Below are 25,616 nucleotides of genomic sequence, written 5' to 3' on the forward strand. Positions count from 1 at the left end.
ATTGCTTGTTTTGGATTCCTTAATCTTGTTTCTTTAAGCGAAATAGTGTCTTCCCTTCTGTTCTGGCTTCCCCATTTAATTAGCTGATTTACAAAATAGTTGTTCCATGTAATAATATAGCTACCATTCCTTGACAGTCGACATTGTACAAGTACTGTGTAAGTTGTTCTTCCTGCATTTAATCTTCACAACAATCTTCCAAGACAGATATCCTCTTTTCATAGATAAGGGAACTGAGGCTCATGAAGATGTTAAGAAACTCACCCACAGTCACATAGCTAGCGGCACACCAAGGAATTGAACCATGGTTTGTCTGGCTCCAAAGCATGTTGCTTTGCTGACATCCATATTTTTTGACATTTCTATATGTACTAATTTTTATCATTATGAAAGAAGATTGAATACTTTGTCCTTGTACTTGGCACAAGTATTAACATCTATAATTTTCAATTGTGGTTCTGTCCTTGGATTAAAAGGTTTTAGAGGCCTCTTTCCAGCATTCTTAGAGGTAGGATACCTATATTGTCAAAGTATACTAAAGCCTTGGGCTTTCCTTGTGGCACAGTGGTTAAGAATCTGCCTGCCAATGCAGGGGACACGGGTTCGAGCCCTGGTCCGGGAAGATCCCACATGCCGCAGAGTGGCTGGGCCCGTGAGCCATGGCTGCTGAGGCTGCGCGTCCGGAGCCTGTGCTCCGCAACGGAAGAGGCCACAACAGTGAGAGGCCCAAGTACCGCAAAAAAAAAAAAAAAAAAAAAAAAAAGTATACTAAAGCCTCAATTTAAAAATTAAATCATGAGACTAAAAAACATGAAGATTAATGTGGGGTAAGTACCAGCAGTTATTAAGTACTTACTCTGTGTCTGGAACTATATGACTTTCATTTAACCTTCACTGACACTTAATTTAGGCCATCATCTGAGTTACTGCAGTGGACTCCTAATAGGTTTCCCTGTCCTGTAACCTTTTCCCACTTCATACATTAACCACATGGCAACCAGAGTGATTTTTCTAAAATTTGCAGCCAATTGGTTACTTACCTGTTTGAAACCTTCAGTGTTTCCTCAGAGCCACTTAGTATAGTGTGAAAGTCCCTTTATTATTAAGTCTTTAGTCTATCTCCAGCCCTGTCACTTGGCATTTCCCCTCTTACCATATTCTACTGGTTCTAACTACTTCCATTTCTCTGAAGAGCCATGCTCTCTTTGTCTCCTGTGCCATTACATATGATGTACCTTCTTTCTGGACCCTCCCCACTCCATTTCATTTAGTTTACTTTTACTTGCCCTTTAAGAATCAGTATTACCCCTCATCTGCTTTAGAGATCCCTTCTGTGTTCTCCCACAGCACTCCGTGTAACTATTACAGCCTTTATCACCTTCTATATTCTCACTCCTTTACTTATCACTTGTAGACTAGACTTGGAGTTCTTTGAGGGCTTCATTTTCATCATCCCCAAAAGAAACCCTGTACCCATTAACAGTCACTTCTTATGTCCTTTTCCAGCCTCTGGTGACAGCTAATCTACTCTCTATTTCTATTTTATATGGATTTTTATCTGTTTTGGACATTTCATATAAATAGCATCATACAATGTGTGGTTCTTTGCTACTGGCTTCTTTGACTTACCATAATGTTTTCAAGGTTTGTCTATCATGTATCAGTACTTTATTCCTTTATATAGCCAAATAATCTACTGCATGTATATACCACAGTTATCCATCAGTTGATGGACATTAGGATTGTTTCCACTTTTTGGCTCTTATGAATGGTGCCACTGTGTACATTCATGTACAAGTTTTTGTGTGGTCATGTGTTTTCGTTTCTCTTGGGTATATACTTAGGAAAAGGATTGCTGGGTCATAATAGTAACTCTGTTTAACATCTTGAAGATATGCCAAACTGTTTTCCAAAACAGCTGCTCCATTTTACATTTTCACCAGGAGTATAAAAATTTTCCACATCTTTACCCACACTTGTTGGTAGGCTAATGAAGACTGTGTCATTCTTGTATCCCCAGAGCTTAACGAAATGCCTGGCACATAGTAGGCAATCTACTACATGTTTATTGAGTGAATGGTGTATAACTGCTAAGTGGAAGAATTGAGATTAACCCCATATCCTACTGACTCCAAAGCACTTGCAGTCTCCTGCATTCTGTCTTTTACCTTATAGCTTTATTATACAGTTTATCCTTTCGAAAACATTTATTAAGCCAGACAAATAATTGCGCAATATTCTGATAAATACTATCGTAGAAATATGCACAAAAAAACAGTATAAACACAGAGACAGACCTTCCTTGGGAGTGGAGAAGGGGTCCACAAACAATTTGCAGAAATGATACTTCAACTGAGTCTTGAATTCATTAGGCAGAGAGGGAAGGAAGGGCATGTCACAAGAGGAAATAGCTTATTCAGAGGATCTCAAAACCTGGCTTATGATTGGCTATATATTTATCTTTAGTGAATGGATAAATTAAGGAAAGCAAAGAGGGAGGAAGGAAAACACTGAACTTGAAAACAAGTTCACTAAGCATTTGGAAATTTGAGGCTTAAAGTCAGGGGAAGGGTGGAGCTAGTGATACAGATTTGAGGCTCATTCCAAATGATAGCAGTTGAAATTATAGAGATGCATAAGATTGTCCAAGGAGAGTATATAGCATAAAGGAGAAAGGAACCAAAACCAAAACCCTAGGAAGCACAGTCATTTTAAGAAAAGGTAGAAAAATTAAAAGGACGCGAAAGAAACACAGGAAAACTTGCTAGGGAGATAGGAAGAGAAGCAGGTGGGAGTAGAGTCAGGGAATATAAGAAAGGAGAACCCTTTTATTTATCATTTAATTTTGATATAATTTCAAGCTTACAACAACTTTGCAAGAATAATATAAAGTTCCCAAATATCTTTCATCCAGGTTACCCTAGTGTTAACACTTTACCACATTTGCTTTAGTGAACTTTTAAAAAAGGAGATAAGAGGTTCATACCTCTGATATTGTAGAAAAAGAAATTATCTATTGGATTTGACAATTAGAGTTTAGGTGGAGTTTACAAGAACCGTTCCAGTAGAGTAGTTGGGAATTGAAGCAGACTGCGATAAATTATGAGGTTTGTAATTTAACAGCAGATAGAAGCCTCTTTTCCCAGTAGACTGATTTTAAAATGAAAGGAAAAAAGGGAGTGATAGCCTGAGAATAGTGGTTCCCCATTATGACTATTTAAAAGTGAAACCTTCCTTTCTTCTACTCATCTTTCCTGAAACAGTTTCTTCTCAGACTTATGTCTACGTAGCATTTTTATGTTTTACATCTTTCGTCATTTCATATGTTGATCATAAGGCACATTTCCTTGGCCAGATAAGTTTACTTTGAAGTTATGATCCTTATTTTGTTACCTTTATTTTTTTTCTGGTTTGTTTCCATAATATCCTTAAACAGGAGTAGTAGTGGTAGCAGCCGTCAAGAAAGTCCTTCAGTTCCATCTTGTAAGGAAAATGAGAAGAAACTTCATGGTGAAAAGATGGAGAGTTCTATTGATGAACAGGTCCAGACTGCTGTGGATGATTCTCTACGAAGTGATAGTGTACCATCTCTTCCCGATGAGAAAGGTAACTTTCTTTGCACATGTATGTATAATCATTGTTTGGGGAGGCTTCCAGAACCCTTTGAGATATTTGTGACTGAACTAATTAATATAATTAGGCAAGGTTTTATGTCTGATATTAAATGTATTCAGGTGAAACTGTTTGAAGGCCATACACCATACCAGTAGTAACCTTGCTAATATTTTACATGGTTGTGTGTCATGATTCTGAGGGGAGGCAAGACTAAATCTAGGTGATCATGCATGTGAATGGAATATATACTCAGTACTGAAAAAAATTACTTTTATCCTATTGTAGATGTGTAATGGGATCATAAAAAGGAGAATACATTATTAGAACTTTAAATTTTAAACAATATAATAAGGTACAATTTCTTATAAATGATAACATCAGATATATTAAATAGATTAAAATTCATTACTTTTCCTGGCTCATAAATTAAAGCTGTACTCCTATCAAATCATGGGTAGTAAATAATATAGCAAAGAAAACAGAATCTGGCAACAAATGGCACCTTTAAGACATTAAGTTGGTAAATTAATGGCCTCCATTCTAGATTTATTTTTTAAATAACTGGTCATTAAGTAGTGCTTTTGATTGATAGTGTAGAACCGTAGTCTTCAAAGCAGGATAGGCAAGACAGTCTTTGGAGTGTAAGAAGAAAATATTTAAATTAAAAATTTTTTCATCCTTTAAAACTCTTTTCTGTAAATTTTATAGTGACTATAATATAGGGATATAGTAGTCTATAGTTACGGCAGCCCTAGCTGATTAATACAGATGTTGGTACCTAGAAGTTGGGGTGATGCTATAACAATTACTAGAAGTGTGGCAGTTGCTTTGGAACTGGATGACGAGTAAAGGATAGAAGAGTTTTGAGGTTCATGCAAGAAAAAGCCTACACTGCCTTGCAGAGATTGTTGGTCATTAAAGGTGATTCCGATGAAGTCCAATAAAGGTGGAAATGAGGAACATGTTATTGGAAACTGGAAATGAGGAACATGTTATTGGAAACTGGAGGATAGGCAGTCCTTGTTATAAAGTGGCAAAGAACTTGACTGAACTTGTTCTAGTGTTTTGTGGAAAGTGGAAGCTAAAAGTGGTGACCTTGGATATTTAGCTGAGGAGACTGCTAAGTAAAATGTTGAAGGCATAGCCTAGTTTCTTCTTACTGCTTATAGTAAAATGTGAGAGAAGAAATAAACTGACGGAATTATGAAGCAAAAAGAAACCAGAATTTGAAGATTTGGAAAATTCTCAGCCTATCCATATTGTAAAAAATGAGAAAGTGAGTTCTGGAGAGAACACCAAGGGTGTAACTGGACAGTTACTTCCTAAAGACATTACCCATGGATTTAATCAGCCATCTCAGCATGTTCAGCAGAAGCCAGGCACAGAGATGGGGTTAGACTAGCAGAGACACAGCCAGTTTGGACTAAAGGGCAAGAGACAGGATGAAATATAGGAAAGCTTTCAGACTTCTGGGATTCTGTGGGATGGGACAATAGAGCTATCCAGCTGTGAACACGCCTATCTTTCAAGAAAGCTAAGGTGGCTAGAATTCATGGGGCAACCAAAATCCAAAGAAATTAAAACATTGAAAAACTCGTATGAAGAGGAAAACGGGAAAATCTAGGTCACTTTGGTTTGGCAATGATTTCTTAGGTACAACACCAAAAGTACAATCCATGAAGGAGGAAATTGATAAGGTACACTTTGTTAAAAATTAAAAACTTCTGCTCTGTAAGAGACATTATTAAGAGAATGAAAAGCCACAGACTGTTAGAAAATATTTGTAAATCACATTGGATAAAAGACTTACATCCAGAGTGTATAAAGGACTTTTAAAACTCATCAGGAAAATCAGCAACCCAATTAAAAAATGCGCAAAAGAGCTGAACAGACACACTTCATTGAAGAAAATATACAAATGGCAGATAGACATGGGAAAGGTCTTCAATATCATATATTTATAGGGAAGTGAAAATTAAAATCTCAACGAGAGGGCTTCCCTGGTGGCGCAGTGGTTGAGAGTCCGCCTGCTGATGCAGGGGACAGGGGTTCGTGCCCCGGTCCAGGAAGATCCCACATGCCGCGGAGCGGCTGGGCCCGTGAGTCATGGCCACTGAGCCTGTGCGTCCGGAGCCCGTGCTCCACAACGGGAGAGGCCACAACAGTGAGAGGCCCGCGTACCGCAAAAAAAAAGAAAAAAAAAAAATCTCAATGAGATACTATAACTTGCCTGTTGGAATAGCTAAAATCCAAAATAACAACAAATTGGTGGCAAGGATGCTGAGCAGCAGGAACTTGAATTCATCACTGATGAGAATGCAAAATGGCACAGCGCCGCTGGAAGACATTTACACAGCATTTTACAATGACCCAGCAATCACATGCCTAGGTATTTGCCCAAGTGATCTGAAAACTTATGTCCACACAAAAATCTATATGCAAATATTTGTGGCATTATTATTCATAATTGCTAAAAAAAATTGGAAGCTATTCAGGGCTACTAATTGAATATCTACTGAAAACTGTTATAATGATAAAATCTACTTGCTCCATATTCTTTTATTATAGATTCAACCTCTGTTGCAACAGAATATTCCCTGAAATTTGATGAATCCATGACAGAAGATGAAATAGAAGAAAGATCATTTCGATCTTTACTACCTTCTGAGAGTCATCGCAGATTTAACATGGAAAAGAAAAGAGGCCATCATGATGACTCTGATGAAGAAACTTCCCCAGAAAAGACTACACTGTCCTCTGCCAAGGTGTGTTTCAGTTTACCTGTGGAGATACTTCATAAATAGTTGTGGATGTGTTCTCTCAAAGGTATGAGGAATTATTTTGTACTTGAACTCAGTTGTCAGCTACCAGAATGATTTTCCTGAGATATCAATTTTATGTTATATTTTTGGTATAGATTCTGGCTTTGCTTCCCTTATAAAGTAGCTTACAAATTATTCCTTGGAATGATATGTAAGGCTTTTGAGGATCTGAGCCAAAGTTATGTCTAGCTTTTTCACTTACTTCACCCTTACAACACTGTATTCCATTCAAAAATTTTCATTTATATCTTTCTTCTTATTAAATTGTAAGCCTTTTGAATAACAGGGGCAAATTCGTACCCAGTTTTACACCCCTGGGACAATACCTAGCTTACAGTAGTTGTTTGTTAAAATTTTATTGGGTGAATAAATTAGCAGATGAATGTTACTGGCTTTCACATGCCTTTTTTTTTTGAAGAATGTTCTTTTACGTGGTTGGCAGCCTTTTTATATACATAATTATTTTTATAAGTGCATACCTCTTTTAATGAAGTTAATTAAGTTCCAGAAGGTTTAGATGGTGATAAACACGACATAAACTCTCTAACTCAGGAGCTGAGCATGCCATTCTCAGGAGGACAAGACAGCTTTTCTAAATTTACTATGGAGATGGTTAGACAGTATATGAAAGAAGAGGAAATGAGAGCAGCTCACCAGTCTTCACTCCTGCGTCTCCGTGAAAAGGCCTTGAAGGAGAAAACTAAAGCTGAATTAGCCTGGCTAGAGCATCAGAAAAAGTAAGCTCTTTCAGTGAACATAGTTTTGACTGTTCGATTTCTCCTTTCATGAAAAGGAAATGCCTTGTTTTCAGTGAACATAGTTTTGACTGTTCGATTTCTCCTTTCATGAAAAGGAAATGCCTTGTTTTTAGAGATGTTTTTGTTTCCTCATCTAATTTAATTTGATCAACCCAGTTTCTCAAGCTAGAAATACAGCAGTCATCCTTGAATCATGTTGCTTTCAAGACATCCTAAACATATAACATTTTCTTTGCATTTCTCTTTTATCACTTAACTGACTCTTATATTGTTATTTTATACTTAATTCCTTTACTATGTTATAAATTTCTCAAAGCTATTTTATCTTTAAAGGACATAGTCTAGGGTTTGCATGTATCATATATCCAATAAAATATTCGTTGGGTTAGGAGTTGCTGCATGCGGCAACTGTTTTCCACATTTGAAAATGCTAAATGGGTTAGAGATTTGTTAGTGGTTGAGAATTCTTGACATTAGAATAGAAATTCAATCTAATCTTTGTCTCAATGGGAATAATTGCAGACATCTACGAGATAAAGGAGAAGATGATAAAATGCCCCCACTCCGAAAGAAACAACGTGGTTTGCTCTTAAGGTTGCAGCAAGAAAAGGTATGTTAGGAAAAACACTCCTTTAAGAGAACGTAAGGTGACAAGTTAGATTGTGGAATCTATTATTTTGCCTGATCTTTTTCTTACTATCACATTAAAGGAGATTTAGTTGATATTTACCACTGTTGATACCTACTACTATAATTACAGGAGTTGCTTAGTGGCCTATTGTATTTCTCCTAAATTAAGGTTGTGTTTCACTGCTAACTGAATACAATATAGAGTAAGACCTTCTGCCTTCATTTACTATGTAAAATAAAGTTGTGCTTTGATATGCATATTTTTAAAATTAAGATGTTTGTGAGTCTAATTGGATTAATTTTTTAGTTACTGTTTCCCCAAACAGATTTTCAAGACATATGAATTACAAATTGACAAATATTTTGGCTTAATGGACTCAGAAAGACGTGGCATCTGTATCCTGGAGAGGCAGCATGGTGTAGTGGTTAAGAATTCAGGCTCTAGAGTCAGACTGCCTAGATTAAAATCCCAAACCTTCCAATTATTAGTTTTATAATCTTAGAAAGTTACTTAACTTCTCTTTTCCTCAGTTTCCTTATTTATAAACCAAGCATAATAATGATAACATACTTTGTAGGGTTGTTAAGAGGAATAAATGAGTTAATACATATAATAACTTAGAACAAACCTTGGCACAAAGGTAAGTGCTCAATAAATGTTAGTTGTTATTATTTGAATTCCAGCTTCGTCTGTTGCAAATGCGTATTCATGGTCAAGTTTAAGTAACTCTCTGAGACTTAGTTTCCTTATCTGTTGGAGTGAGATTTTATTTCATATGGTGGTTGTGAGGATTAAATGAGGTAACATATGTAAAATCTGTTTCACGTTGCCTGGTAAGTATTTAATAGATTCTAGTTTTCTTTTCCTTTATTGACCTGTTTTCAGGTACTAGCTACTGTGTTGGGTGATCTGTGAACTTAATCATTTGAGTTATATATTGGAATATTACTTAATATTTTTTTTAAAACTTTGTCCTAAGAGGAACTCCCTGGCAGTCCAGTGGTTAGGACTCGGTGCTTTCAGTGCCGGGGCCCGGGTTCAATCCCTGGTTGGGGAACTAAGATCCCACAAGCTGCGTGGCATGGCCGAAAAGTAAAAATGAAAAATAAACAAAATTCGTCTTTGATTTTTCAGTAGATTTACTATGATTTGCTTAGGTGTGGTTTCTTTTGCACTGATACTATTTAGAGTTGCAGAGCTTCTTGAATCTGTTGTTTGTAGTATTTCATCAGTTTTTGAAAATTATCTCTTCAGGTGTTGCTTTTGTCCTATTCTCTCATTCCTTTCCTTCAGAAGCTCCAAGTAGACAAACGTTAGACCTTTGGACAATATACCACGTCTCTGTTCTGCTATGTTTTGTTTTTTGTTTTGTTTTTGTTTTGTTTGGGGGTTTTTTTGCAGTTTGTGGGCCTCTCACCATTGTGGCCTCTCCCGTTGCGGAGCACAGGCTCCAGACGCACAGGCTCAGCGGCCATGGCTCACGGGCCCAGCTGCTCCACGGCATGTGGGATCTTCCCGGACCGGGGCACGAACCCGCGTCCCCTGCATCGGCAGGCGGACTCTCAACCACTGCGCCACCAGGGAAGCCCCTGTTTTGTTTTAATGTCATTCTTTAAAACAGTAAAACAACCACGGCAACAACATCATCAACTACAACAAAAAACCACTGTGCTTCTGTTTAGAAAGTTTTTATTGACCTGTCTTTGAATTCGTTATAGCTTCTGCACCGTGATGTGTACTGTTAAATCTATCCAGTGAGTTCTTAATTTGATTTCTTTTTTAGTTCTATAATATCTGTTTCGTTCTTTTTTATAGATTTTAATTCTTGTTGAAATTCTCTACCTTTTCATCTGTTTTTTGACCTTTTTCTGTTACTTTTTGAACACATTATTCATAGTTATTTTAACTTCCTTATCTGCTAACTCTATCATTTGGACATCTTTGTGTCCGCTACTATTGTCTGTTTATATTTTTTATTATCACAGGACCCTTTTTCTTAAGATGCCTAGTAATTTTTTTTATTGAATGCTGGACACTGTGTATAAATAACTGCAAAGGCTCCAGATGATGTTATCTTCCCCTAGAGAGGATTTATCCTTTTCTCTTCTATGCAGTTAGTGTGGTCAGCTGTTCACTTTATTCCACTCAGGGGCTGAGCTGGGTTGGCATTGGGTTGCGGACTTGGTAAACCTCAGTCTAACACTGAGTTGTGACCCCAAAGGGATTTCCGTTGAAAACCAGGTTAACCGTTTTTACCAGCACAAGAGGCTGTTGGGGATTTCTGCTCTGCTGTTGAGAGGTTTCTGGCTTAATTCCTTAGCCTTTTTGCCTATGCTGCTTTAGAATTGGTGGATGTTTTGAGGTGAAGACAGAGTTTGAAGGCTGAAGTCTTAAGACTTAAGTTTAAGACTTAACTGTCTTGGGTCTTCAGTTTTTGTCACTGCAGTTCTCTGTAGCTGGTGGGAGTGTTAACTGGTGTAACGACTTTCAGAGCAGTTTGACTATAACTAGGTAAATTGAAGACACAATTTATGACTCAGCATTTCTATGTGTTGGTAAATATCCTAGAGAAGCTTTTACAGTATATAGGGAGAAGTGGAAACTATTTCTTCAGTAAGAGAATAGCTGAACCAGGGCATATTTCTGCAAGAAAATATAACACTGCAGGAAAAAAGAATGCATTAAAATAAGAACTGTTTAATAATGATAATGTTCTGTATCTCTGCTATCCAATACAGTAGCTACTAGCCACGTGTAGCTTTTGTTAAAAAAAATTATTTATTTATTTTGGCTGTGCTGGGTCTTAGTTGTGGCACGCGGGATCTTTTTAGTTGTGGCATGTGAACTCTTAGCGGCGGCATGCATGTGGGATCTCGTTCCCTGACCAGGGATGGAACTCGGCCCCCTGCATTGGGAGCGTGGAGTCTTACCCACTGGACCACTAGGCAAGTCCCCACATGTAGCTTTTGAGTACTTAAAATGTGGCTAGTGCAACCAAGAAACTGAAATTTTAATTTCACTTAAAATTAATCTCAATTTAAATAGCTACATGTAGCTGTTGACTACTGTATTGAACAGGACAGCAGTAGGTCTTATCAAAGATCATAATATTGGGACTATCCTGGCAGTCCAGTGGTTAAGACCCCACGCTTCCACTGCAGGGGGCACAGGTTTGATCCCTGGTTGGGGAACTAAGAATCCCTCATGCCATGCAGTGAGGTGAAAAGTTTTTTTAAAAATTATAGTATTAGTTATTACAGAAAAACAAGATGCAAAAGAATATGTACAATATGATACCATTCTTGTAAATTTTTAAAAGTCACCAATTAGTAATATATGTTCCATGGAATCACTCATGCATCAAAAGTACACAGCACATGTAGGGATGATATACTTCTGGAGAGGAAAATGGAAAAAGAGATTGGGGTAGAGTTTAGGTTTCTCTCTAATGAATTAATTTTGAAACAGATTTGAAACAAATGTGCAAACTGTTCAATCCCAGTGGTGGGGGTTCGAGTGACTAATTTTTCTGCATGCTATGTTTATAGGAGGCCAGAATGCTTTTTAAGTAAATGTGCAAAAAGTATTCTTTGATCCAACTAGCTGTTACAGACCAGGGTTCTTAGCCTCCTTAATCAGTAGAAATTGATCAGAGGCCAGACAAGAAATTCAGGCAAGGCTTTATTGGGGCCCCTGCTGTAGCAGGGGGGAGTGAGAACAAACAATAGGTTCCCTTGCTTGCTTGCTGCTTTCGGAGGGCTGGCGAGTTGGTTCCTTATGTGGGGTGAGGGTAGGGGTGTGTCCAGGGGTCGGGCGGGAGGGGTGGCGTAGGTGGTTTGCCCACCCCTTAGGTGGTGCTGTGTGCAGGGGACATGTGCAGCACCCTGCTTTTGCTCCAGTCTCTTCAAAAGTGGCAGTTGGTTATTTTGGTTTCTTTGTATCTTTTGGGTCCAGAATTTGCCCTAGCATGCAAGCAGTTATTTTTGGTCCCATATAGTTTCTTTGTATTTATAGCTTAAGGAGAGGTGTCCAGGTGCAAGCTTTGCAGCATTGTAGCAAAGGTTCCCAGGTCCCAGGCCTGTCTCACAGCTACCCCTAGAAAGTTGCCCTGTAGGAGTAAAAGCACCAGAGTGTGAGGATGTAGGTACTGAGATACTTACTGCAGTTGTATCAGTAGGGATTATTTTGACATGTAGTGAGATGGCTGTGAGGAATTTGGCCACATATCTTTGCACAGCTGTATCCAACAGGAACATATTTTCCTTATTCTTTTTTTTTTGAGATGAAATTCACATAAAATAACCGTTTTTAAATGAATATACCATTAACCATTTTATTTATTTATTTATTTTTAAAATATTTATTTAGGCTGTGTTGGGTCTTAGTTGCAGCATGTGGGCTTCTTAGTTGCGGCATGCAGGCTCTTAGTTGTAGCATGCATGTGGGATCTAGTTCCCTGACCAGGGATTGAATCCGGGCCTGCTGCATTGGGAGCACGGAGTCCTACCCACTGAACCACCAGGGAAATCCCACCATTAACCATTTTAAAGTGAACAGTTTACTTGTACAACCTTATGGCTTATTCTTAAGAGAGATGCAAACACTTTCCCCTTAGAACCCCTTGAAAAAAATCTTTTCTTTCTTCTAAGCTTGGATTGGGTGAAATTATACATTAATTGGTTTAGAAACTCAGGCCTAAGCTAGTAGCAGTTTTCAAAAGGTGTTCTGTAGAGCTCTGGGGATTCCTGAGACCCTTTCATGGGTCAGGGAGATCAAAACTATTTTCATAAGGATAGTGAGATGTGAATTTGCCCTTTTTTGTGTTGACATTTGCACTAAATGGTGCAAAAACAATGGTGGTAAAACTGCTGGTGCCTTAGCACAGATCAGGGCAGGGGCACGAAACTGCTAGTAGTCATTATATCTTCCACTGCCACATACTTGCAGCGAAAAAAATCTAGTTCTACTAAAGAATGTCCTGATTAAGTAGTAAAAATTATTAATTTTATTGTGTTGACTTCTGAGTACTTGTTGTTTTCATATTCTCCGTGACAGGAATGGGAAGCCCACAATTAAGCACTTTTCCTAGATACCAGAGGAAGGTGATTAACTCATGGGAAAGCATTTGTGTAGTTTGAATTGCAAACTGAGCTAGCCAGATATTTTTCATGGAATACCATTTTTACTCGAAAGAGTTATTCAGAGACAAACTGTTTGTTCAGACTAGGGTATTTGACAGTCATTTTCTCAGAAATGAACAAAGTGTGCTTGTCACTTCAAAGAAGGCAACTGACAGTGTTTGTTGCCAATGATAAGGTTCAAACTTTCAAGCAAATGTCAGAATTTTGAAAAATTTGTCTACCACCTAATACTAAAGAAGTTTTTTCGAGATCACAGTGATATTAATAAATGTGATTTGGGGGGATTGCATAATGAAATATGTGAACATTTGGAAGATCTGCATAACTGAGTGAACTAAACATTTTCCAAATGAGCAATGCATGGTATTTAAAAAAATCAAGCCACGGAGATGGGGAGGGATAAATTAGTAGTATGGGATTGACAGATACAAACTACTATACATAAAATAGATAAGCAACAAAGATTTACTGTATAGCATAGGGAACTATATTCAATATCTTGTAATAACCTGTAATGGAAAATAAGCTGAAAAAAAAATTAGTGTATAACTGAATCACTTTGCTGTACACCTGAGACTAACACAGTATTATAAATCAACTATGCTTCAATTAAAAAAAAAAACCCAAACCAAAAAAAAAAAAAAACCAAGCCAGACAGTAAAGAGATGTGCAAACATCTACATACTATTTTCACTAATTTTGTTTGTTTTGAAAATTATAGTTATTTTCTTCAAAATGTGAATAAATGCCATTGTACACTCATGAGAGAATGAGAGTGAAAAGGCAAATAATGTCTTGTCTTAGTATTATGAAGATAGTTTGACCCTGAGAGTCTCCAGAAGAAGAAGCTTCAGGGTCTTTGGACCATACTTCGAGAACTGGTGCTTGAGAGGAATTCATACACGTGCCCAAGTAGACAAAAAGTATAAGGCTGTTGATTATAGTATTGTTTGTAATAGTAGACAACAACCTTATCTAACCATAGAGGTAATAGATACATGAAATCTGTATACCTCCAGTGTAAATTTATGCAGCATTTAGGGGCAAATCAACATGGAGACATATAAAAGCAATGTTTAGTAAATAAAGCAAGATTGAAAAAATATATGTATGATATAACTTATAAAATATTTTAAAACATACAAACCAAACAGTATATATTTTTTTGCAGGTAAGTACAAATATTTGTAGAAGAATTTTAAAAGGATGTATACCATGGAAGGATGTATACCATGATAGTGGTTACCTCTAGGGAGTTGGAGCAGGGACTTGTAGACTGGTGTTATCTGTAATCTTTTATTTCTTTATGAAATTAAAGACTAAGAGAAAATATGACAGTATTAACAACTGTTAATTTGGGATTTTGGAATTAGATGTTTATTGTGCACTTTTCTGCATTTTCAGATAGTTTAAAAGATCTCTTTTTAAAATTTAAATAAATTGTAACAAGTTATTAATATCTTCATTATGCTTACTTTATTGACAAGAAAACGGATTACAACAAATTTATGAAAAAAATGGACAGTCTGTTAAATTTTATTATTAACAGTGAAGTGTATCATTTTTTGCCCACTATTAGCAAAAGAAAACAGTAATATTCTGTGTGGAGAGAGTTTGGTGCAATGTAGTCTTAAATGTTTCTGGTGGCATTTTATGTGGAGAAAATTCTTTTCTGAAAGCAATTTTAGAAACTATTCTAAGGGCCATAAAATCATTCATTCTCTTTGACTTGTTTGTCCTACTTTTTGGAATCTCTCCTAAAGAACTAATCCATAGTATGAAACAATTTATAGGCATTAAAGCACTATTCGGAATGGAGTTTAGCAATAGAATAATGATTACATTAATTAGTTTACTTGATATGCAGTTATTAAATAAATGTAAAGACTAAATGGCACTATGGAAAAATATAAAGGGGTATGTTAAGTTTTAAAAAGGGATATGAAATTATCAGTCTGTTGTAATTATAATTGAATTAAGGAATCATGTTAAATTATTTTAGAGTGATGGAGTTATGTGACTTTTTTCTTTCTCCACTGCTTAAAAATTTTTCAGTATTATTTTTATCTTGAAATGCTGTATGTATTTATTTTTGATATATGTGATGATTGGATTTTCTTTTTAAAATATTATTTTGGACTTGTCTCCTCCAAATTTCAATCCCTCGCCTAACTCTTTAAACTTTAGGCAGAAATTAAACGTCTTCAGGAAGCCAATAAGGCAGCTCGGAAGGAAAGACAGCTGATTCTTAAACAGCAGGAGGAGATAGAAAGGATCCGACAGACCACCATAAAACTTCAGGAGAAGTTGAAGTCTGCAGGGGAGAATAAATTGGTAAATTACATGAAATTATTATTAATTTGTTTTCTGCCTCATGTTGCTTGCTAATAACTAACTCTACCTCATCTTCTAATGTGGTGGGTGTGTTCATTCTAGCACTGTGATACAGTAATGCACCAGGATAAAGTTCTATGTATGTGCCTTTATGTAAAGTGAGTCTTTTTTTTACTCTCATGGGATATTCAAGTTTTGAAAGGGACATGTAGGTCATATATTAGTTTAAAAATGTTTTCCATTTATAAATTCAGTTGGGACAGAGAGCCTTGTTTTTGCTTATCAATCCAAATATCAATATCAATATATATTCCTCAGAATTAATGGGAATATATTCAATCCAAATATATTCCTCAGAATTAATGGGAGGAATTAATTATTTTTGCTCTTTACATAATACTTTTGTCAGCTCTCTAATGCCTAATATAATGATACAAGGTTCAAAGGAAATATTCAGACAAAAACAAAATTTGGACCTATTCTGAAATACTGTAAAGTGTCAATATAGTGTTGGAAAACTCAGCCTATATAGCAATACAGTTAAATAAATCTCTTAATATTCACTGCTTTGATTTTTAAAATACACTTTAAATTTTGAAACAGTCTCAGATTTATAGAAAATTTCAAACACAGTGCAAAGGGCTTTGATTTTCTCAGTCGAGAGTTACGTTGCCAACAAATTAATATTGACACATTAGTTTTCATTATCTCTTTAATCTCTTTCAGTCTGGAAAAGTTCTTGACTCTCATGACCTTCACACTTTGGAAGATTACATGCCAGATATTTTGTAGAATGGTCCTCAAGTTGGGTTTGTCTGATCTTTCCTCATAATTAGATTCAGGTTGTGCATCTTTGGCAGGAATATCACGGAAGTGATGCTGTGGTGTTCTCTGCATTCAATCAGGTGGCACCTGATTTTGATTTATCTCATTACTGATGATGTTAACTCGAACACTTGATTAAGGTGGCATCTACCATACTTCACTGTATAGTTACTCTCTTTCTCTTTGTAATTAATAAGTGCATTGCATGAAGGTATTTCGAAGCTACATACATTGCTGTTCTTCGTCAAAGTTAAATTTATTCTTTTATTTATATCAGTATGAACTCACGGATTCGTGTTTTACTCAGCATTATAATCTGTTACTATCATCATTTGTTTTGATGCTCACTTTTTCTCAAATTGGGCCATTAGGAGCCTCTTCAAGCAGGTTTCTGTGTCCTTTTGACATGTACCCATCAGTCTTTGAGCACTTTCATGTTTTCTGGAACAAGATGTTTCAGGGTCATCTTTTACTTTCCCTGCCTCTGCCTTGGAATCAGCTGTTTCTCCAAGGAGGCTAGTTATTTAGAAATCAAGATCTGGTGCTAAGCATGCTCACTGCTATTTAGGTTTTGTTGCTCCTAAGCAACAAATCTAGGGACTATATAAGTACATGTATATACATTTTACTTGTGTGATATAATTTTGTCCTTTAAGTAATACCTTAATTTCAGCTATTTTACAAATACTGTTTTGAAGATAAATTAATTTTGAAATGACAGTGTTTAAATCAGTTTGAGATCTTAAATTCCAGTATAATTATAATACTTTACTACCCCCTATTGTTTGCAGGACTCTCATAGTGATGATGATACAAAGGATAATAAGGCAACCAGTCCTGCTCCAACTGACTTGGAGACCCGCAGTCCTTCCCCCATTTCAATCTCCAGCAGTGAAACTAGCAGCATTATGCAGAAACTGAAGAAAATGAGAAGCCGCATGGATGAAAAGTAATTCATTTAGAAAAAATATCTCCTATTTACACTGAAAGTAGTAGCAACAAATAATATTTTTAATGTATTTCATTAGATTAGATTGATACAAGATAAAATTTTATGGATTCAGTTGCATTTTAGCAGAGTTATTAAGTCATCCTAGGAGTCAGTTAACTGTAGACCTTATTTATAAAACAAATTTTCTTGATCTTAAATAGAGACAGGTTTCTTATTTTAAAAACCAAAGTAGTATTTGCACATATACCCGTGACAGCGTTTTCTCCTTTCTTTATTAAAAGTTATGAGTAAGTGTGAAATTTTTACCTTTTCTGAAATCTGAGGACATATCCACTGACTTGAGGGAGCAATTTAATGGTATATCTTGAGATCTCATCCTGTGACTCTGACAACTGTGAGGCTTACTCAAGTAGAAGAGTGAAATTTTAAACTTGTGAGTGGGTCTGAATTGCTCGATTAAAACCAGAAAGTCTGAAATTCTCCTGGGATGTTGAATGATTTGGCAGTCTACCATTCTTCTAAAACATTTCTAAGCGTTATTTTTTGAAGACTCTTTTAAAGAAAGCTACTCTTACTTAGATATAGCTCAACTATGTGTCAGCTTTGACCGTACCAAGTGACATTTACATGAGAGTTTACTCCTTTGCGTGTACATTTGATTAAATACGCTTATAAAGTAGCTGCTTGTGGACTATTTTCTACCTTTTTTAAGTATAGAAGAGAGGTCCATTAAAATTTTTGTTGACTGCTCTTTTATTTTAAGTTAGCAATTTGAACCGCAGATTAAACTTAAGTTGTATCTTGATATCCTTTGGCAGTATACTGCCCATCACCAAATTTAATAATACTCTATGTTTATATGTGACATCAACCTATGATTTAGTTATTTTCTGAACAGTCAAGCAGTTGTAAGTCAAACCTTACTTTCTATAGGTACAGTGTGTACACTGGCACTTCATTGCTTAATTGAAATTGCACTTCAGTAACTTAAAATTGGCCTTTGATAACTTAAAAATACCTAAATAGATTATGAAGATAATTTTAAATAATAAATAGAAATTTTTAAAATAAAAAATATAAGGGGGTGAAAACTGAATAATTACAAATGTGTAAGTGTACCTTTTGTATGATTTCCATGGGATAGACCAATTAAGACTCTTCAAATAGGAATTCTTTTTTACTTCCTGATAAAAATTTCCAGTAGCCAGTGTGAGACATACTGGATTGCTCCAGGGATCTTTGAATTCAGAATAATCTATCTCATAAATTTTTATAACTGATTTGGCATTTTATATCTGCCTCTAAATGCCTTTGGATCATAAATGTTGGAGGAAGGACAGCTTCAAGGGAAATTTCTTCATCGATTCCTTGCTTGTCTATACCAGTAAAATCTTCATTGCTGGTCTCTATGAATAATATTCCAATAATTTTAATCACATCCATGGAAGGAATTGCTAATCCTATTCTGTTTGTGAGATTAGTCAGTTTATGTGGTGTTTATTTGAGATTTGGTTAAAACTTTAAAAACCCTAAATAACAAGTTAAAGGTTGAATTTATTGACTTTGTTCTAAGTTTTGTTATTTATTTTCTCAGAGCCCAAAATACTAAAGACCTAGAATTTTTTTTATCATTGCTCTACCTTCCTTTGTCAACTACTGCAGTAAACTTTTGAGAAAAGGCCTTGAAGCATTCAGTGACTTACTGATTTGTTGTTTGAAGCAATGCAGTTGTGTTTGTGGTAGGGCTGGGGTAAGAACAGTAGTTGCAGAGAAATTAGTTTTAATGTTTGGAAGATGATGCTGAAATTTGAGGATGAAGTGGAGTATTTTCCAAAATTAGCAGTGCATTAAAAACGGAGATCACTGTTAATTTTTTTTGATCTCCAGAACAAAGCGCAGTTGGTCCTTGAGCAGCGTGGGGGTTGTGTTAGCAATGTTGCCCTTCCGCATAGATGAAAATCTGCCTAAAACTTGCGTAGTCGGCCCTCCATAATCGTGGTTCCTCTATGTATGTGGTTCTTCTGTATCTGTAGTTCTATATCTGCGGATTCGGCCAACCACAGATCATGCAGTACTGCAGTATTTGCTACTGAAAAATATTCACATGTAAGTGGACCTATGCATTTCAAACCCACTCACTGTTCAGGGATCCACTGTAATGTGAAAACTAATTTTTGAATACCATTCAGGTTACCAAAGCTTCAGAGTTACTTCTCTTTCAACAATGTTGGAATGTCACCTCAGTAGAGTGAGTTAATTTTGTAGTCATTTGCTACAGTAGATAACTAATAAAATTATTTGAGCCTTTGCTACTAGGCACTATTATTTGTTTTGTAGATTAGAAAAGGCCATCTTCTAAGAGATTACTATTTTACTAATATAAAACACTTGTCAGAAAATAGTCACCCTTCTCAATAAGTTTAGCTAACTTTGGGAGGAACTTTTTCATATATATTACTGTTTATTGTTAACTCTCTGAACTTTGATTCTATGATAAATATTTTTCTGAAGTGGTCAAACTATTCTTGGCTCCAGTGAAAGATTTCCTTCTTTAATGTTTCACTGAGACAACAATGCCTTTGTTAAAGTTTGTATTTCTAATCTATGGCTTTTCTTTTTTTTTAAATAAATAAATAAATTTATTTATTTATTTATTTTTGGCTGAGTTGGGTCTTGTTGCTGTGCGCGGGCTTTCTCTAGTTGCGACCAGCGGGGGCTACTCTTCGTTGCAGTGCACGGACTTCTTGTTGCAGAGGCTTCTCTTGTTGTGGCGGACAGGCTCTAGGTGTGTGGGCTTCAGTAGTTGTGTCTCGCGGGCTCTAGAGCGCAGGCTCAGAAGTTGTGGCACACGGGCTTAGTTGCTCCGCAGCTTGTGGGATCTTCCCGGACCAGTGCTCGAACCCGTGTCCCCTGCATTGGCAAGCAGATTCTTAACCACTGCACCACCAGGGAAGCCCCTCTATGGCTTTTCTTGACCTGTGTACTGAGTTGACATTTTAGAAATAATTTCCATTTCTATAGTTAAGAGCAAAAGAAATTTAAACTATGAAAGAGGTTAGTAATAATGAAAATATGTTTGCAAAAGCCACAGGCTGACTAGCCCTCAGTTTTTTGATAATTATTGGTAAATGAAATCTGAGTTTTGTTTACTACTGTGAGGGGCATTATTTACAGTATAAAGCTGTGAAACAGATATTCAGGGGAAAAAACATACAGTTGACTCTTCCTGTTAATTTGCCAATTCTGTTTGAGGAAAATTATTTACTGAGCAAATGAAACACTGAAGGAATGGTGTTTATCTTCTTCTTTAAGTGTTAAAATAGGATACAGTGCGTTTTTTTCTTTCATTTGTTAATAGCAACTTGTTCTTCTGTATTATTTATTAATTATATACTTATTCCCTCAGCAATTATTTTTTGGGAAATGTGTGAATATAGTAGGTTCTGAGGGATAAGAAGATGAATCAAACATAAACCCTGCCCTTGAAAAGCTTATAGTATAGGTGGAAAAAAGAAGAAATATCAGGTTCCTTTAGTGAAGTATATAAAAATCTATTGCTAAGGAAGCTCAGAAGAGGAAGAAATTTTTACTGAAAAGAGTATATATATCAAGGAAATTTTCTTGATGAGTGTTCAGAGTTAAATACTTTGCATTTGCAAGTGAAGGCTTTTGCTATTCCATTAAAGAAGACATTTTTATTAAAATTTTAAACAATGTATTAAATATCATTGCCTTAAATTAGAAATATAGTTTTCTTAGAGAAGGTTCTAGACTAAGTGTAGTGGATGAATAAATCCTGATAGTCGGATAGTGTGCTTTTTTTTTTTCTTCCTAGATTAGGGATGATGTACCTGTATTATTTAATTTATTTAAGTATATGCAGATTATTAAACAATTTAATAGATTTTGCTGTAGGAAAAATAGACTGTATTTTCTTTTAGGTCAGTACTATCCATATGCTCATTTATCTTCCTTTTTGAATATCATTTAAAATGCTTAAGTACTTAAAAGAATTGATCCATTTTATAATTAAAAGCACTAGTTTTCATTTTTACTTGTGACAGTATAGAGTTAAAGAATTGTTTAGATCCAGAAAGAATTTTAAAATAATTTAAGATATTAAGTTTTTATTTTGTTTAACATCTTTCATAATCAAATGATTTTAGAACTGGAAGTTCTATTTAAAATTTAGATCATAATTTTGCTTAAAAAGTGTGAGGAAGTACTTAAATGAAGAAGGAATCATAAAATGTTGGAACTAGTCGGTCCTTAGGGAGGTCATCTAGTATAGTCCCTTGGTTCTACAGGAAGAAATTGAGGCCTGCAGAGATTAAGTGCCTTGTCCCAGGTCAGGTAGCATAATGGCAGAGCTAGAAGAACTAGAACCCTACTCTCTCGACTTCAGCCAGCTAAAGTGAAAACTGAGTTAGCACATCTGCTTCCAACCTTGTAGTTTTTTTAAATAACTGCATTGATGACTTAAAGGTATCTCAGTAGAAATTGACCCTTCAAAATAGTATTTGTTGAAACTGGCAAGGTGCTCAGTGCCTGATTACTACGGTTGAATAGCTGCATAGCTAAAGTTTAGAGTGTAAAATTTTGACTTTAAAAGTGTATTACTTACTTTTGAATTTCTAAAGGTTAAACATTATAGGAACATAATTATTTCCATACTAGATTAAATCTATCATATGTCTCATCCTAGTCCAGTGTTCTGTAACTGTCAGAGGCCTTGTTGGGGAATGCCTTGATAATAGCCATAAAGTGTATTAGTAACATTTTCTATTAATAGTCATTTATGTTTCCATCATTCACAAATTTTGTTTATTTCTTACTTGTGCAGCATCTTGAAGGATTGTTAACTCTAGTGTTAAGTGCTACTGCTTCTTTTATCTCAATTTTATACAACTTTTAAGAGACACTTGAATTCTAGAATGTATGTATATTAAATAAGGAACGTGTGTTTCTGGGATGAAGTTCCAACTTTAAGTTAAACTTTTCTTACACTATCTCTTAAACCATTTTCTTTTTTTTTTTTTTAGCCATTTCTTTTGTTGTTCATTTCTAACCTAGAGCTTTTGAATATGCTTAATCTTTGTAAATGGAAAGTAAATAATTAGTATTTGTTCTAATAGAGAAAATTATTATCCTCTATATTGGGTTGGACAAAAAAATTTAATATGTATTTTTTTTACAGTTTATTTCACATCTTCCAATGTTCTACTTTTTGTACTAGGTCATGCATGCATTTAGCAGTTATATACTTGAGAGGGTGGGTGATACTTGAATGTTATGAATAGATTTTTTTGGACCTTTTCCAAGTACATTTGTTTTTGCATAATTGGCATCAAAATAAGTTTATTATACATTCATAAAGAATGGCAAGGAAGATTGAAGTTCTTATTGAAACTTGGCAAAATTGCACAAAAACTTCAGTGCAGAAAATCAAGGCAATCCAGATATGATAGAGAGAGAGAGGGAGGGAGGGAGAGAGGGAAAGGAAGAGATAGAGCGAGTATGTAACTGAACAGAGGGAAGGTGAAATATTAAGTTGTATGTGGAGAAACAGACGCTGAAATCATCTGTTATCTAAAGATATACATGTAGTCAAGATTCTACATACTTTTTAAAATTCAAATGAATGACTGGATTCATACCTAGATTTTCTCACTTCTTTGACTTACTGGTATTATTCCTTGCCCTTCCAAGGCAATAAATGTTGCCTTGATCTACAGGTTATTGTTGTGTGCATGTGAACAGGAGCATGCTCTGTCAAAGAGAATTAACCTTTCCAAACCTTTTATTAGACTTATTTATCCTTTCATATATACAGTGGTCTATTTACTATTAAAAAAAGAGAGAAACAATTGGTTTTTTCCTACTTTTATAAGTTTAACATATGGAATTTCTTCTTACTTTTAACTTTATTGATTGAATTGTCCACAGCATGATTTTTTTTTTTTTTTTTTTTTTTACTACTGGTAGTGTTTATTGGAACTAGCTTAGTTTATTCTTAATTATGCATCCTGGTTTTTTATAGAATGGGTATTGTATTTCAGTATTATTATTTAAGTGGGCCTTTGTTAAATATAAAGCAAGATACCTCCAGTAGGTCCTGTTGACAGTAAGTTTTATGTTGTAGATGTGAACAAGGTATTTTTACTATAAATTGACTTTTTAAACTATATAACTATATTCAAGCTTAGATTATAATGGTAAGGTTAAATAAGGCAAATGTACTGCTTTTTAAATTTAAATTCAAGCTTAAAATACATGACAAGGTACAGATATAAAAACTACTCGTTGAGAATTACATATGTATATACAATTGCTGATATGCTAGGTTCATGCCCATAATTGTTGTACTCTGTGTTAAAGCTTATGAGAAAACTTACTTAGCTTCACACTCTACTTCTCATTACTTTACTCACAAACAAATAAATTTACCTGAAAGTATACGTGATGTTTAAGCAGGAACTGAGAAGAAAGGCACGTATATTCAGAAATCTTTGGTAAGATCTATAAAAGTATATGTTTTATATGTCACACAAAGTATAACACTTGCTTTAACTGAGTAGCTTATAATGTTATTCAGGAAGCATATTAAAAAGTTCTGCACTCAGCTCTTATGCTTTCCCTTTTTCATTCTTTCTGCCTCTTGATCTCTTGGTTTTAAAATCTTCCTCCTTATTTTGTAGACACTGCTCTCCTGTTCACTACTTCTTCTCTGTCTTTACGTCTCATCACTGGGCCTCTCTCAGTGTCTGTTTTCCCAACCTTCATCCCAAATTCCAGCTGTATATCTACAACCAGTTGGTCAGGTAACTTTGCACCTTTTTCAGTGCACTCTTTGATAGAGCATGCTCTTTTTGTTTGTTTTTATTGCTTTTTTTTCTTTCTTTTTTTTTCTAACAGCCTAGGGGCCTCTTGTCAAATGTCCCATAGATTTTACCTATTTGTTTCCACATTAATTTGACATGCTGATTGTTTAAGAAGTGGAGTGATAGTTCTTGTGCTTTTTATTAAGTGTTTGTTGGATATGTGAATGTATTTTTGTTGATTAGCTACCACTACAGATCTAACACTTACAATATGAGCAGCCCACCTTTCATTTAGCTGTGGCGTCTACATTTGAGGAGAGCAAATAGTAGCTTTTTAACTACTCAAATAACTTCCTAAATCAGTTATGTCCCCTAACCCTTTGGAGCTAAGATATACTAGGCTGTTTAATTCTAGAGATTGGGTTAAATTGAGAAGTTTGAGGCATTTGGTGCATCCTTTTACTCAAGTAAATAAATAGTCATGTTTTATACATAAGGCATCTGACTGTGGTTCTCAGTGTTCTCTCCATGAAAAACAGGTAGACTGTCACCTGACACTGCATTTCCCAGGTAGTGAAAACCAAACTTACTATACCTGAAGCAAAACCAGACTGAATTTGAATATAAAAATCAAAAAGGGACATGAACAGGTTTTTTGTTTGCTTGCTTGTTTGGGATTTTGGGGGTTGTTTTTTTTGTTGTTGTTTTGGTCTTCGTTGTTTTGAGTTTGTGTGTTTTCTGGTCTTAGCCTTCAGAATAAATTCCTTGTATCTTCTGTTATGAAAAAGAATCACCTATGAAGAATGAATACATTAAGTACTATCAGTCATGGTTAGCCAAATATTCTGAAGATTTTTTTTCCTGAAATTACCCCACAGTTTTTCCTTTGCTAAATTTCCAAATAATTAATTACAAGTAAAATAAATAAATTCTCTTACTTGCCGAATACTATCACTTACCAAAGCTCGTATTATCTCAAACTTTTTTCAGAGGAATACTATGAATGTCCTGTTTTATACAACTTTTTGATAACGTAATGAGTAATAAAGCTCTCAAAGTGATTTCTGCCTATAGATTTGTTCTCTCACTGTTTTTCATGGTGTAACCATAGGTTTCTGACAAAGCGAGAGCAAAAACTAATGCAAAGGCGCCAACATGCGGAGGAGCTACTAGAGTGGAAGAGACGTTTAGATGCAGAGGAAGCAGAAATTCGTCAAATGGAAAAACAAGCTTTGGCTGCCTGGGACAAAGAATTGATAAAACCTAAAACTCCTAAGAAAGAACTGGAGGACCAGAGAGCAGAACAGAAAGGTAATAAAGACTAACTATTCAGACTACATACTAAAAGTCTAATGTAACTGAAAGATTTACTTAATTATTTTAAAAAATGGTGAATGATTAAGGGTGAAGAAGGTGATACAACTATGAATGCTACAGATATTGAAAAGATAAGAGAATACTGTGAATACCTTTATGCTAATATACTTGAAAACTTAGAAGAAATGGGTAAATTCTATGAAATGGAAATGGGTTGTTCTAGGACCACATGGGGTTTAACACCAACTAAAAATTGATAATGTGGTGAATTACTTAAACAGATTAAAGGAGAAAAATTACATGATATCTCAGTGGATTCAGAAAAATCACTTGATAAAATCCAAAAAAGCCTTTGGAATAAAACAAATAAATCTCACATCAAATTAGCAATAGAAGGGGA

General features: G+C 35.3%; 1 protein-coding gene across 2 annotated transcripts in view; it reads left to right on the forward strand.

Moving 5' to 3' along the window:
- The window catches only part of CEP350 (centrosomal protein 350), a gene marked incomplete at its 5' end in the record, with an annotated part of 126,095 nt that overhangs the window by 45,552 nt on the left and 54,927 nt on the right, over nucleotides 1-25,616 (forward strand). Inside the window, 7 exons of one of the 2 annotated variants that reach the window (XM_082655305.1) lie at nucleotides 3,437-3,606; nucleotides 6,184-6,380; nucleotides 6,990-7,174; nucleotides 7,718-7,805; nucleotides 15,155-15,301; nucleotides 16,918-17,075; nucleotides 25,011-25,210. In XM_082655305.1, coding sequence (XP_082511431.1) covers nucleotides 3,437-3,606; nucleotides 6,184-6,380; nucleotides 6,990-7,174; nucleotides 7,718-7,805; nucleotides 15,155-15,301; nucleotides 16,918-17,075; nucleotides 25,011-25,210 — 1,145 coding nt within the window. The remainder of the gene's footprint in view (nucleotides 1-3,436; nucleotides 3,607-6,183; nucleotides 6,381-6,989; nucleotides 7,175-7,717; nucleotides 7,806-15,154; nucleotides 15,302-16,917; nucleotides 17,076-25,010; nucleotides 25,211-25,616) is intronic. The other variant, XM_082655306.1, reaches the window with a different exon arrangement.

This window comes from Grampus griseus (genome assembly GCF_964374135.1).
Source record: "Grampus griseus genome assembly, chromosome: 1".
Classification (NCBI taxonomy): Eukaryota; Metazoa; Chordata; class Mammalia; order Artiodactyla; family Delphinidae; genus Grampus; species Grampus griseus.